This window comes from Antrostomus carolinensis, unplaced genomic scaffold (genome assembly GCF_000700745.2).
Source record: "Antrostomus carolinensis isolate BGI_N321 unplaced genomic scaffold, ASM70074v2 scaffold17474, whole genome shotgun sequence".
In the NCBI taxonomy this organism is placed as follows: domain Eukaryota; kingdom Metazoa; phylum Chordata; class Aves; order Caprimulgiformes; family Caprimulgidae; genus Antrostomus; species Antrostomus carolinensis.
Window position 1 is genome coordinate 1 of NW_010312974.1, and position 15,067 is coordinate 15,067.

The 15,067-nt window shown below is 39.4% G+C and overlaps 1 protein-coding gene across 1 annotated transcript; it reads left to right on the forward strand.

Moving 5' to 3' along the window:
• Positions 1 to 39: 39 nt before the first annotated feature.
• On the forward strand, positions 40 to 8,412 carry SFRP4 (secreted frizzled related protein 4; the record flags this gene model as incomplete). Its single annotated transcript, XM_010167194.2, has 5 exons — positions 40 to 142; positions 235 to 300; positions 2,945 to 3,143; positions 5,761 to 5,824; positions 8,224 to 8,412. Coding segments are annotated over 5 exons (621 nt in total), but the record flags the coding sequence as incomplete, so codon positions are not given.
• Between the last annotated feature and the right edge of the window lie 6,655 nt (positions 8,413 to 15,067).

Here is a 15,067-nt window from a genome sequence, read left to right on the forward strand (position 1 = left end):
GCCCCTGTCCCCGGAGCCTCTCCCCGACAGCTTTCCCTCCCCGCCACGCCTCTGTTCGCAGATGTGAAGTGGACGGACTTCACGCAGGGTGTGCTGGTGCCGGAGAGACCCCCGGAGCCCGACTGCAGGAACCGCGGTCAGGGTGAGCCTCGGGAGCACCCCCCAGCCTCCCCCTCCCCGGAGCCAGGCCCCCTCTGACACCCCTCAACCCTTTCCCCTTCTCTTCCTTTGAAGAACGATGCAGGTGCAAAAAGACAAAGCCTACGCTGTCCACCTACCTGGCCAAGAACTACAGCTACAGTAAGTGCATGGGGGATAACGCTTTGCTTTGCCCATCCCACTCCACTCCCCACGAGTGAGACAGCTCTGTGTGGGTCCTGCACCCACACCAGGTCCCGTCCAGCAAGAGCAGTGTGAGGACACCACTCCACCACAGCCTTTCCAAATGGGTTTTTACCTGAGGACACCTAACCTCCCTCTTCTGAAACCCACCGCTTGCTCACAGCTGGTGCAGGCAGCAGTAGTCGTGCAGATGATGGTGTGTTCTGATAAAAGCAGTGAAATGTCAGTAACGTGCCCTGAGATCAACAGGTCGCTCTGCAGGAACCGTGCTTGCTTCTATAAAGGTCACTCTAGTAAGTGCAATTCCAACTGATGTGAGTGTGACCATGTTCTGCTTGGCCAGCTCATGTTTTTATCCAGCAGGTGGAATAAACAGAGGTTTATCGCCTGAATAAAACTTGTAAATGTGAACGAAGCTGAAGCAAGGTAAAAAGCTGTTACTTACAAATACGTATATTCTTTTACTTACTAGCCAGAGTCTCATCTGGTGCGGAATTGTCAGAGATTAGTTGAATTCAGTGACAATTTGCACCAGGCAGTCAAGGAGTTGGCTGATAGTTTTATGAGATGTTGCATGACATATTGGCGAGATAAGTAAGTATTCACCTCTCTTCCTCCTGGCTCCCCCCTCTCTGGTTTTCTGATGCTGAGAGTCAGGGAGAAATCTAATTAAGACTAGATAAATACCAGGTGAAATATCCGTACTGTCAATAGAAAACTCGTATTAACTCTGAATTTAACATGCGGTATCATGGTCTTTTGTACTTTATAGGCTTTTTCTCAGATAAAAGTTGTTTTTCAAGGGATATATTCAGTCCTTATGCAATAGGGTTATTATATCCAGTCAATTCCTATTTGTCTGATATCAAATGAAACTAAGTTTGTAGTTACTTGCTTCTTTGGTAGGATAAGGAAAAAAAAAAAATCCAAACCCCAGTTTGGTGGGAGTAATCAAGCTGAATGTCTAACTTGGGTAATTGTACACTTTTTTTGTCATGGCATTTTGGTGCATTTATGTTATATATTCTTTTTAAATAGTTCCTTAATCCACCTCAGTACAACATAGTGATATGTTCAGGTGGGACAGTGAACTTGCACAGTTGTCTGAAGTATATGAACAAGCAGTGATATAAAGTGACTATTCCAAAATTAAATACAGGTGTTAGCCATACCAATTCCAATTCCAGTGACTTCAGTGGGAGTGTTGCTTGGATAAAATCTGTAGGTTGGGGTCCAAAATTTAATTCCATGGAATTTGTGAAATCAAGATTTTGGTTTTGAGAGGCAGATTTTTACGCAGTCTTCTCTGAAATAAATAGACATTTTCATATGGAAAATGAATCGAGAGACAAGGCAAGGCAGAACAATAATATCCAAACTTTTCTGTAATCCTTTAAAGCAATATTTACAGCCAAGTTGTATTTCTAGCTGGTCAAAACTTGGTTTCATTCAGACTTGAAAATGGGTTGTAAGTTTCTGAAACTGAAATCCCTCATGTGTTTTGTGGCTATTACACATGTCCTAATAAAGTCAGCACGTAAACCCCAGGCTGCATTAAAATTGCTGGTCTCCTGTTTTCTACATGTGAAGTTTATTCCAAAGATTTGTAGGTCCATTTGACCTACAGGCTTTTGAGCTGTAGCTGCAGGCTGAGCACCCTGTGGTACACACATACGCTGCTCATGCTTCTTCCACTGAAGAATTTTGTTACATTTTGATAATCAGACCCTTCCTACTTCGACATTTCCTAAAGACAAAGTCCTTTGTGTAAAAATTGTGTTTCCTTTCTCTGATTTGGTACTTCTCACAAAAGAGAGAGGGGTGAGATGCTGCAGTGGTAGGTACTGCCAGGGTTTGCAGGTTCAAAGTTAGCCAGGGATCATTCTCAAAGCAACCTACACAGTTTCACCTTCTTGCATCCATGCAGTTTTCCTCAATAAAAGGTAAAAAATATGAATGTTTGTTTATTCATAGTCAGAAGAACCTGTTTCAGAGTCTGTTTTATATGAGGATCTTACTATTGATGGATAATCCAAGGGCGAAAGATGAAAAAAAAGTATAAACCAAGTAATCCATGACAATCCTAAGACTCTTAGGTTTTGACTACTTGTTTCAAATCTTCCCTTCTTTTTTATATTTAAGAAAGTATTTTAGTTTCCGGATGCAACCAACAGGGAAATTATTTTATTATTGAAAAGGCTGGATTCATGTTAACTGCGAGGTCAATTATTCATTCCTCAATTGGAAATTGCATTGGAAATATGTGGCTATAGAATGGATCCGATTTATGTGAGGGGTTGTTCAAGTCTGAGCCAAAGGAGCTGTTTGTGTGTGCAATTCCAGGCAAGATCACTTGGCCTCATCTGGCAAAGATTTAAGGACATGTTTAATTTCACAGTTGTCAACAGTCCTACTGAAAACCAAATCGGGATCAGGCCTCTGTTATTCTAAGCCACTGTACGTGCCCACACATGAAGAAGTAGTTCTAATTTCACAGCTGAAACAACAGCTTTCAATTTAATACATTTTATTTAATTTTGAGATGTGTTTCAATTTCTAAGACCCTTTGTTGTTCTCACGCCTCTGTTTTTTGTAATTGCAGTCATTCACGCTAAAGTAAAAAGCGTAGAAAGAGGGAACTGCAACGAGATAACGACTGTGGTTGAAGTCAAAGACATACTCAAGTCTTCAACACCAATTCCTCTGTCTCAAGTGCCTCTTCTTACAAATTCCTCCTGCCAGTGTCCACCCCTTCAACCGAAGCAGGATGTTCTCATCATGTGCTACGAATGGCGCTCAAGGTGAGCTCTGGTGACGCAGTGCAGGGAAGTGCTGTAGTTAGGTGGAATAGAGGGAAAGGATAACCAGCAAAGCTGCCTTTCCTCATCGTGAGCACACTTTCCTGACAGTTTTTCTTAGGATAACTCACACATACACCTAGATGTTTCAATTACCTTTGCAATTATTTTTTTCCACTTAATCAGCCTCAGCTTTGTGCCGTGATGCAGTGTTTACATAAAATCTGGCTCACACATGGAGCATAAATTCTGGCGGTATTAGGGGGCTGAGGGTATATTGCTTGACGCATTGTGCAGCAGTTCAGGCATCTCCAGCTGTTTGGGAGTGTTTTTCCAGGACTGCTTTCCATAGGTATGAGCTGCTTTGTAGGCTAGAAGTGTGATGGTGGCTGTAGATGACGGTCCATGTTGGAAGGACCACATAGAGGGCATAGTTCTGTCTCACCAACCCCAGGAGAGGGGACAGGAGATGATACACATGATACACATCTCCTGTCTGCAGAGCTGCTGGAGACAGAGCAAGACCTTCTCCACTGGCCTATCCATACTTCAAACCGGTGCCATCAGTGAGATGTTTCTGATCCCACAGCTGTACCAGGACCAGCCAAAGCTGCAGCCATTGGAGCTCTGGCTCCCAGATAGTAGATGAAAAGTAAATACTCTCAGAGCAGCTTGCCAGTCCTGGTGTATGATTAAAAGACAAAACAAAACTAACTTTACGAGACCTTTCATCTGGCAGTCAGCCTAGCCCCAGGCGTGGAAGGAAATCCAGCACTCTGGGCTGGAGGGGAGGGAGTGATGAATCACAGCTCCCTTTTCTCTCTGGGTTTTTGAGGCAGAAGAGGGCATCCCATCCCCGTTAGCATGTCAAGTGTACCAGTAGCAACAGATGCCAACAGGACAGGTTGTGGTGTGGTAGGTACGTGTGGCTCTGCTGTGGATTGGAGCTAAGGATGTTTGTAAAATGTGCAGGCTGGTTTTGCATACAGTGATGTGACTGTTAATTGAACATGCGCACTTGTAAGGACCATAGAACATCTACGTGCAGAACTTGGTGGGCAATATCCGTATTTTCAATGAATTTTGTGTTGATATTTTAAAAACATTTTACATGTGTCTCTAAAAGTTCCCACCTGATACCTTATTACCTTAACTTTTTTTTTTTTGTAAGCTAACAGGAATAGTATTTTATTATTACACAGCAATTTGCCCCTCCAGATCTGCAAGTATTTCACAAAATTGGATTTAGAGCCCTCTACTTGTGTTAGCCATTTTAGGGATACATGTTCTGAATCAGACAGAAGGACCACAACCAAGATCCCAATCAAGGAGCTGTGAGCTGCAGAGCTTTCTTGGAGAGGACCCTCAGGAGGCTGCCAGGGTGTGGAATTCTCAAAAGTAAAAGATTGCAATCTGCTTCTCCATTACTATGGAAAAACACACCATTCACTAAATATCTTGTGATGTTTTTTAAAGGTCACTGAGGTTTTTAATTACATATAGTGTACTACAATGGATTTGAAAAAGAAACATAAACTATTATATGTGTTTCCTGTTGAGCTCACTGGCATGCAAACAGGAGGTTTTGAGTTACAGTAGCTTTTTAAAACGTCAGAGGCAAAATGGGTGGAAGCTGTAGCTCCACTGAAGTCAACAGCAAAACATCAACTGCCCATCAGCAGGGTCAGGGTCTCGTTCAATAGTTGGACTGGAACAGAAGCTGCATCAGATGTACACTGTGTTGTGGTTTCATTCATCATGATGTGGGTTTAGTTTCAATCCTGTATGTTAATTCTCCAATCTCTCCTCACAAAGGAGATGTGTATTGTATCAATCTTGATTCTCCAGGGCTTGTACTCGGTCTAGTCCTTTTATGTTTGGGCAAAGTGATACCCATAAAAATATAATAATACCCATAGTGGCTAATGACCAAGAGTGGGAGCATTTTGTACTCTTTTTGTACTGATATGAGCAGCAATGTTGTTTGTGGAAACTAGAGAGTCAGGTCTTGCTATGCTGGGTAAACCTCAGCCATCAGCAAAGTGCTGTGATCAGAGAATGTGTTACCAGGCATCAGCTGAGCTGTATTAACTGGTGAAACATAGCTTTTTTTAAAAAAAAATCAGAAATACTTTAATTTAAACTATTCTTCTGCACACAAACATGGTGGACATAAGGAAAAGTATATGTACATAGACATTTAAACAGTTTCATGGGATGTTACCCAACCCATCACTTTTTGTTAACAGTGATCAAGACAGGACAATTTTACCCTGCTGAATAGCTGCAAGTGAGGATAAAGGGCTCTGAATGTTTTCTTAATACTAGACATGCTACAGTTTTGGCTGTAAAATCTGATTTCTTTTGAAAACTATTTTCTTTTTTTACAGAGTTTAGAATGGAATTACAGAAGGAGCAGTATAAGCACTTAGAATTCCATTAGAAAGCATTAAGGGATGGAGAAAAATATTCTTGTGCCTATTGTCCCATACACAGAAACTGCTGGTACCAGTACCTGATGGTGCATTTCCACCTCAGTCTGTGTTAAATCATCTGGAATGACATCTCTGGAATCAAACCCAGAAATACCTGTAACTTGTATTTATTTCTTAATTTTCAGGTTGATGCTTCTTGATGGATGTCTAGTTGAAAAATGGAAGGATCAGCTAAACAGAAGATTTAAGGTAAACACAATCAAAGAAAAGGAGGCTGATATTCTTGATAAAAAGTTAAACACCTTTGTGTTTAACTTTTTCATTTCAGCATTGAATTGACTTTCAGATATCCATAACATCTCTGGGTATTATTATTTTCAATTCAATATTTTTATATCCTGTAACTACATGTAAGTGTAAGCGAAAATTTAAAAATTTTAGTCTTGCATTTTGGGGTCCCTAAAATTTTGTTTCTATTTTATGTGCAAATTGTCCCTAAATAGGACGGTTGGATGGTCTTTTGGCTTATTACAGTAACAAGTCTGTGGATTCTTAAACAGTGCAACCTGAGACACGGATTCTCAACAGCTACTTTGCTCTAAAGACCCACTGAAAGTATTGTGCATCCCCTCATTGGTTTCAGGAAACACTGGAAGGAAGAGTCTATAGTATAGAGACCTGGAAGGCAGGAGCAGCAGATGCTTCTGCTTCTTGGGGCTTCAGGATAGCGCTTGCTGTCACTCCCTGCTTGTAAACTCCTCTTTATCATGGAAAGAAAGAGTGGATCAAGATGATGTCTGATTCTTCCTCACACTTTTAGTGATGGAAGAAAATTATTTCTGCAATTCAGGAAATGTTTCAGAGCATTAAGGACATGTATGTATATTTATTTTAATTATGGGCTGATTGGCAATTGATAGAGAGGTGGAAAAAAGATGCACATTTCCATCAGTAGAAGCTTTTAGATTACAGACCAGCTTCTGGGAGGAAATGGTATTTGATGCTTTCATCATTCATTCCCTTTTCTCCTCACTTACTCATGTAAAACCTATGTATGAAAAAGAAAACATGCTTTAAATCTTTAAAAAATAAATGTATTGCAATTGTAGTTGATACTATGTGGGATTTAGGAGAATACTGACATATGACTCAGACTCTTGAAGTCCCTTAGCTGTCAACTTAATGGCCTGTTACTGGCACACAGTGTGTTTTAGTGGCCTCCTCACACTGTTTTGTCATTTCTAATTGTGTCTTGAACCTGTTTGGATGTTCATTTCCAGACTATCAAATAGATGCATGGCTGCCAAACAAAATCCTTCTCAAAGCATGTGTCATTCCCTCTGATATTAATGGTTTCATAAATTAAGTCCTCGTTTAAACACGTTTGAGTGGGACACACCAGTTTTTGTTTTATAAATACGTGTATAATGACCCTGACTACATAACTATGGCCAGAGCCTAGGAGCTGGGTTTCACAGTGGCTTCATTTTAATCCCCGTTATTCGTCTCTAGAGACTTGCATCCAACTCTTGTCTTGAGTTACCACTGAAAATGAATGTTTTGAGCTGTCTGTGGACCACAGAAGACATCTATTAACAAAACCACAACATGGCTGGTCTCTTCTCTAGCCAGGACAAGTGTCTGAGGAGCAACAGGGTCAGTGCAGAGATACTAAAGAGTAAAGCTGGAGAGCACTTCTGTTGTTCTAATCACTGGACAAAGTCCCTGCCTTTGGGTGTTTCAGAAGAGAAGGTTCATTAATAGAGGGGAAAGGTGAGGCCCCTTCCAGGTTCTGTTATCTACCTTACTTTCCTTAAAATAAGTATTTCTGTTTCTAGAGGTGAAAGACTGCAGTCTCTGCTGCAATGTTGTGGATCTCTCCATACTTTGGACCACCTAACCACTTAACCTCACTGTCAAAACTTGTTTTCTAACCATTGCACTTTTGGGTTTGGAAATCTGACAGCTCTTCTCTTTGGTGGGCTCGTTGGTCTAATTGCATTTCAAAATTTCTCAGGGATGCTGTTGAATTAAGCTGCAGGTGCACTATTCACCGCTGTCCCATTGCGACTCCAAACGCTCTGTGATTTCAGTGGTCACTTCCGTTGTCTGTCTGTAATATAAGCTCTTTTATGCCCAGTCCTCTCCATCCCAGGGAAAAGCAGAACCAGAAAGTAAATACCACCCTTCCTTTATAGCTCTGTGTTTAAATATATATTGTGAAAGAATTGCCTGCTTTCTGCAGAATTTCTGAGGAAAATTCAAGTAGGACGTTCAGTAAGATGGCAAAGAATGGGCTTGCAAAGGAGTCCCGGTGTGCACACCCTGACTTTTTGACAGCATGGTGCCATCTCCCCTGGATTTCTGAAAAGATACGAGATGTTCACTCACATGCAGCAGACACAAGAGATGTGGAGTTGTTGTTTTCATCAACTGGTATTGTGGAAATTCTCTCACCCAAGAAGATATTGCAGGTTCTTCCTGCAGACAGCCATAACATGCTGAGATCAATGGCCTTGCAGGATAGAGGACAAAACCATTAAGGGCAGCAGTAGTGTCAAAGGTTCAGGCTAGCTTTGATTAAGATATAATTATTTATGGCAATGTCTTCCTGCAACTCAGCCTCTTTCTTTCCTGCATTTCCACAGAGGTGGGAACAGAGACTGCAAGAACAAAAGCTGCGAACGGCTCGCAGTAAGAACCAGAATGCAGGACGCAGTGGCAGGAGTGGAGCCCCAAAACCATCAAACAAGAACACCAACCCGCTGATCAATGGTGCCAAAAAGGCCACTAAAATAAGAAATGGCCAGAAAGAAACCAACCCTAAAAAAGTATGAGTGTGAAATCTCCAAAAGGAAAGACTTTTCCTGCACGATGAGGGTCGCAATCTGGCTTGGTCAGCATGTGTTAATAATCCAGAACTCATCGACTAAAAACTCACGGCAGTTTCTACATAGACATTTTTGCTGCACTTTACTTTTTAAGAGATTTGCTTTTCCTTTCAAGCCACTGCAAGCCATAGAGCGTAGGTTTGCACTAAGATGTGGTAGGCATATTCAAGCTGGCTGAACTTTATCTTAGGGCTCTGATTTGCAGTTCTGGGTAGATCCAGCCTTGTCTGCCAGATGTTTTAACTCCTTATGCCAACTGTTTGCCCTGCTTCCCTGACAGAGTTTGGAGAGCTGCATGGGGCATCTCTTCTCTCCTCAGAAAGTGCACCGGTGTAGTAGTTGGTGAGTTAGTCTGGTGAGCTGGGAACCATGGCAGCTGAGGAGCAGCAGAGGGATGGTAACCTCTGGTACTAGACACCTGATGCAGCAACCACTGCCACTTCTGGAGCTCAATCTATCTGCTATTTGGAATCACAGCCCTTGTTCAGAGCACGCAGAAGCATAGTTTACCAATAAGCATCTGGTTATGCATTATGTGATTATTTTTATGTGTGTGCCAGAAATATACTTAGAGTGTTAGTATTTGATCTTCCAGGTTTGTGTAGCAAAAATGCATTGAAAGCAGACATTTAATTTTTTTATTCTACTTCAGGCTGGCTTCTGTTGTTATAATTTCAAATGTATTTAAGCATCTAATTGAAAAATCAGTATTTTTTAAAAGGACAGATTAAAGTGAAGCAGATCTGTAGGACTCTTGAAAGTAACACTTAAGTTTGCTGTAATATAGCTATGTTATAAAAACTGGAATAGAAGCATTATTCTAAACATAACTGACAGCTACTGTACTGTATTAAAGAGAAGATAGGGCTTCATTTGGCTCAGTGTTCACTTGGATAATTTTTTTTATCAATTGACACCATACTTCTGAATCTTTCTCTGATAAATAAATAAATAAATGAATAAATAAGGCTTGTCCCTATTCCTGAACTTCTCAAAACAACTGGCTATCTGCAGTTTTGCTGATCAGAAGGTAACATTTGTTCTGCAGAGGGTCACAGACAAAACAGATGCCTTTATTTATGTACTAAGTTTTGTTGACATTTGCCGTGTGAGATATTAAAATAGCAAAAGTGATAGAAATCTCATTGGCACAACTCCAAAATGGTATTTATGATATTCCTGCCCCAGCTCTACCTGGATAAGGCAGTAGGGCTGGCACAGTCTGATTTCTGTTAGCATGTCATAAAATCGCCTGCATTAACATTCTAAGAGCTCAGGATAGACATCTTAAAGACCTTCAAGAATTCCTGCAGCAAAACTAATGACTAGACTTGACAATTCTGGTATCTATTAAACAAAATGAGCATTTCTACATCACCAAGTAAGACTGAGTTCTTTGTAGGTTAACAAAGAGTTACAACTGTTCATATCAGTATATTGCTCTATGTTATTACAAGAATTCCAATGAACTTCGCATGCATGAAATTTAAGGCGGAATCAGCCGGAACGATTTTGGTAGCAGCAGTAATGTACTTGGTAATATGCTAACACAAGCTGAAGACATAGATACCAAGTTAGAATGCTTAAAAAAACCCTAACCTAGCATATGGGGTAGTACAGGGTCAAAAAACCAGCCCTACATGAATATTGGTTAAGCTTTGAGCAGTTGGTTAAGATATGCAAAGGTCAGCATTTCAATGTAGCCCTTCCTGCTAATTCTGGGCAGATGCAGAACTTTCTCTCCGTGGAACATATGCAGATTTATATCCAAAATTCAATCCAGGTGCCAGGAATGTCAAGCATATATTGTATCTATTGACTTTAGTGGGAATTATGTGTGTTTGATGTGTCTAAAAAACAGACCACAAATGTAGGTGCCTAAATACAGACTATAGGTGAAATCTTAATCCTGTACAATGAAATGGAAAAACTGAAATTGAAACCAGAGACAGAATTTCACTGCAGGTGACTAAATTAGGTGAGTTTGAAAATGCTGACTTGAGTAAGCGTGACCTAAAAGATCAGTAAGATTGGAAAGCTTCTAGAAGAGTTTTATCCATTGTGTAGCAAGAGTTCTTAAACTTTGATTACCTGTTAATCCCAATTTAAAGTATAAAATATCCCAATAAATATGTATAAGGTTAGCTATTAAGAATGAATGACAGTCCTATCAATGTGATGTTGAAATACCAAATACCAAAGTTGTGAGATTCCACTTTAACAGGTTTTATTGTGAACATAGTCAAGTGCGGTGTTTCTTGAATGAAACTTTTGGAACAGCTAGCTAGACTTCATAGCAACATTACCTATTGTTTTACAACTGTTAAAATAAAACTTTTAATTTTTTTTTATATCAGAGAAAAAAAATAATTATTATTTTCTCCAGAGAATTATCACCATTCCTTCTGTAAGTTACTGTCATTAGACTGACCATTCCACTATGTTGGAATAAACTTTGATGCACCAAGCTCGGTGTTTCCAAACTCCTTGATATGTATGCTTTATGCTGACTCCTTTTATGTATGCTTTATGCTGACTATCTTTCTTTCTGATATGGTAAAAATACAAAAGAAGGAAAGGCAATACAGCAAAAAAGCAGGGGATATTATAATACAAAGAACACGTGTGCAGACAGGGGGGATCAATTAGTAGTGTGTTTTCCCAAATCCATTTTTTTCTGTTTTTAAAAAGCCATGGGTCAACCCAATTCAACATTAATATCAGTCACTCCATTTTGAAAATCCCATATAATTATTAACTCACTGCAATATCAAATGCCATCTGCATTCAGACCCAGAACATCCCTGCCCTCCAGCCCACCACCCTCCAGCCCACTGCCCTCCAGCCCACCGCCCTTCCCTTGCAGAGGCGTGACACGGTTGTTGAAGCAGCGAGGACTGTTTGAACAGGCAAATGCATCTTCCTGTGTCCTCACATGGCCCACTCACCACTTCTGCTCCCTAGAACATGGCAAAAAGTCAGAGTCACCTCTCCTCATGCACATCCATGGCCAGGTGTAGTTGTTGCCATACCAGTGCACCCCAGCACCGCAGTCATGAAAACTGGGTTGAGCAGAGTGGGCAAATTAGTCCGCTGATGGATGAAAGTAATTACTGTACCTATTTACAGCTGAAAAAATTACCAGACTAAAACCTGAAGTGTTAAATGTTTTTTTTTTCTCAGTGTTACAGCTTCCATCCTACTGAGGGGCTTGGCATCCTTTTCATATAAAATAAAAATTACCTGGAACACTGAATAGATGTTTCTAGTGCTTTTCTTATTACCACCCACCCACATGTACCCAGTTTAGTAAAAAGTGCCATTGAATATTTTCACTGAATGTTCTAACCTCAGTTCCGAAAGAATGAAGCCTGAAAAAATATTTACTCTAATTGTGAATAATTGGCACCGTTTCCGAAGTTCACTGTAAATGCAAATCAGGACTCTTTTATGAACCACATTTTAAAAAAACTTCATAAACTCCCCTCCAACAGGACCTGAGTGACCCGGTCACTTTAATTCCACTCAGTGTTGCAGCTTTATTACTTTTGTCCAGTCATTGCATATAACTGAGAAATACTTCCTGTACAAATAAAAAGAAGATTTTCCAGTCCAAAATACTCAAACAGCTCTTAAATTATTTTATCCAGCATTGTAACCTAGATTCCAAATGAATGAAACCTGAAAAAATATTTACTCCAATTATGCACAACCAACACACAATTTTTGGTTGCACTTAGTAGTTGAATGTAAATGTACATTTGAAAATATTTCCTCAATCAGATTTTTCTGGTAAGCCACATAAGCTCCAATTAATTTTTTAAATAAATATAAATCCATCAATATGGGTCAACAGAGATTCAGAACTATGTTTCCATTTATGGTAAAACCCAGTAACTTGCAAGGACCTACAAATAAGTATTTAATTTCTATAGAGGTATATTACTTCTAGTTAGACCTAGTCAAGGCTCTATATTTAATATTCAACTGCTAACGCCATATTTCTTATCACATCTCCAAAACTGCCCACTGGCCTTACTAGAAGGTGAAAGAGGATTTCAAACTTGCTTTTTAGAGATGCAGTAAATTCAGGGGGTTCCAGGTAATTTATTAATATCAAACTGGCTCCTGTTGTTGCTGCCAAAAGGCTTGTGGATAAACCAGTATGGCAATAAGCATCTGGAAGGGAGGACACACTCCTTTTCTCTAGATGAGAATACTAAGATCAAAACCCAAAAGTACCTTAAATATGTCAGTCAGTCTATGTTACAGATAGAAGGTTAATGGATGTGTCCGCATGATCAAGAGATGCCCCAAACAGACCAACACCTGAAGTATTTTGGTTCCTCCTGGTTACAATATGATGAAAACTTTACTTTGTAGATACTCAGAGCACATCAGTATTCATCTTGTGAGCAAGGTAATCAGAAAGCTGACCATTTGCTCACAAAAAACCGTGGATAAAGTTAATAGGTACTTGCAAGGTCTGACTGGCCAGTGTAGCTCATTCAGCAGTCAGAGCAAAGGAAAAACAGAGCAGCAGAACACAACCACAAGCTGATTGACTCCATCTTCTTGGCAGGGAAAAAAGCTTTTCCCCCACTTCTCTTATTTTGTTATGTAGTAATTCAGCACAAATACTCAGTACAATCAGACATACTAATTCTTCTTAAACAGTATTTTGAGATTTAGAATCAGCTTGTTTATCATTCTAAACTGAAACAGATCTTTAATATAGTCTTAGTGTCAGATTATGATTTCGTTGAAGTTCCTAAACAAGGAAATATGTGGTCTGTTGTACAAATAAACATGCCCTGTGGTTCCATTTCTCTCCTGCTGGGACAAAAATCAGAAGAATAATTATGTTATCTTCTGTTAGTGTTGGAAGAATTTTCATCACATCTCCGCACCACCTAATTCTATGCTGAACCACAAGATATTTTCTAAATAAATGGCTGTGAAGGTCACAGTTTCTTTTGGTCTCACATTTAGATATGAGATCAAAGGACAGACTTAGACTTTCTATAAGCTTTGCAGGCAGAGGAGTTGTGTAAATTTAATTGCAGGAAGATTTTAATCTGTGAGACTCAATTGAGTTTTTGTTGGAACACATTCCTCCTGACTCTATAAACGCAAATGCTTGCCAATACCATCACAAGCACACAAATTCTTAAACATTACATCCATGCCTATGTCACAGTAATAGAATTCTTTCAAAGAAGAGAGGATGGCAGTCTGAATTATGTATACAATACCCAAGTTTTGAGTTAAACTTTTGAAGAGACGAAGTAACCTCTTAACATGTTCATAGTGTTTCAATTACCATGCTTTTGAATGCATGATATTTTGATAACTCTACAGAAGTCTATATCTCAAAGTTATGAAACCTTCGTAAATCTGAATCTCTGTCAGCTGATTGAAACAGTTATCTTTATTGTTTTGAACTGTATCTCTTAAATTCCTCCTTTGCAAAGCTGCTAAAAGATTAAGATCAATAACATATTGAGGAAAAGCCAATAAGCATTAATAAATTAAATGTTCACATATTTCAGTTTGGGTTTGGATACTTATCCAATGTGAAGAAAAACTATCGTAGATCAATGCATAATATTTTAATGTATTCCACAGGATCATAAAACAGGGATCGTAATTTACACGCATGAATATATGAACTCAAATAAATTGAATCCTTCAACATCTAATAATTAAAACAAACAGAAAAAAATGCTATATATTGAGTGATATAATGGAGGATGAAGAATGACAGTTAAACAAGCAGTAACTCAGTATGTAAAATTGTATCACATTTCAACAGGCAAAGCTAGTGTACCCCTACAGCTACCTGAAATTTCTAAGACTAGTGCCATAAATGATCCACGGTATTCAAAACCTGTGTATGATAGCTATCAAACTATTTGATTGTGAACTTCCATCACAAGTTTAATGAACTCTTAATAAGACATAAACACATTTTGCTGTTTTCAGCATTTCTGCTCCTGTAAAAAAAATAATCCCATCTAAACTTTCAACATTGTATTTGCCCCATTGGCAGAGAAACCATTAAATTCTAACAAAGACCTCAGGAAATGAGCTGAATCAATGTATCTGAAATCACCCTACTCAGGCCTTTCTGAGACTACTTCTTGCTTTAAAGTACAACATGCCAACACCCAAAAGACCCAGAGTGCTGAAATAATGCCAGGAGGAACAGTTTTAATGGGTTTTTGAAGTAAAAAACAAGCCAAAGAACATATAGCAATTCTAAAGTATGCTTCTCGGAACTCTCCTCACCAAGGTGACATATAAATTCTGCACTAATCACAACTTCCTACAGGCTAGCTAGCCTCAAGTTGAATTTATGGCTGTAAAGCAGCTGTAGGTGAAAATGGGCCACCAGGAGAATGCTCAGTCCAACTTCTGCTGGAGGAATGTCTATAATAACAAATGTCCCATCACAACAGAAATATTTGTCAGGAAGCTCTTTAAAACACCTAGTTGTATTAAATACAATAGGAACAGCAAAGAGAGTGTGAGAAAGACTTCATTCAGTCTGGACTTTGCACTTATAATCAATACTGTAAGTAAATCACTTTAATTCAAT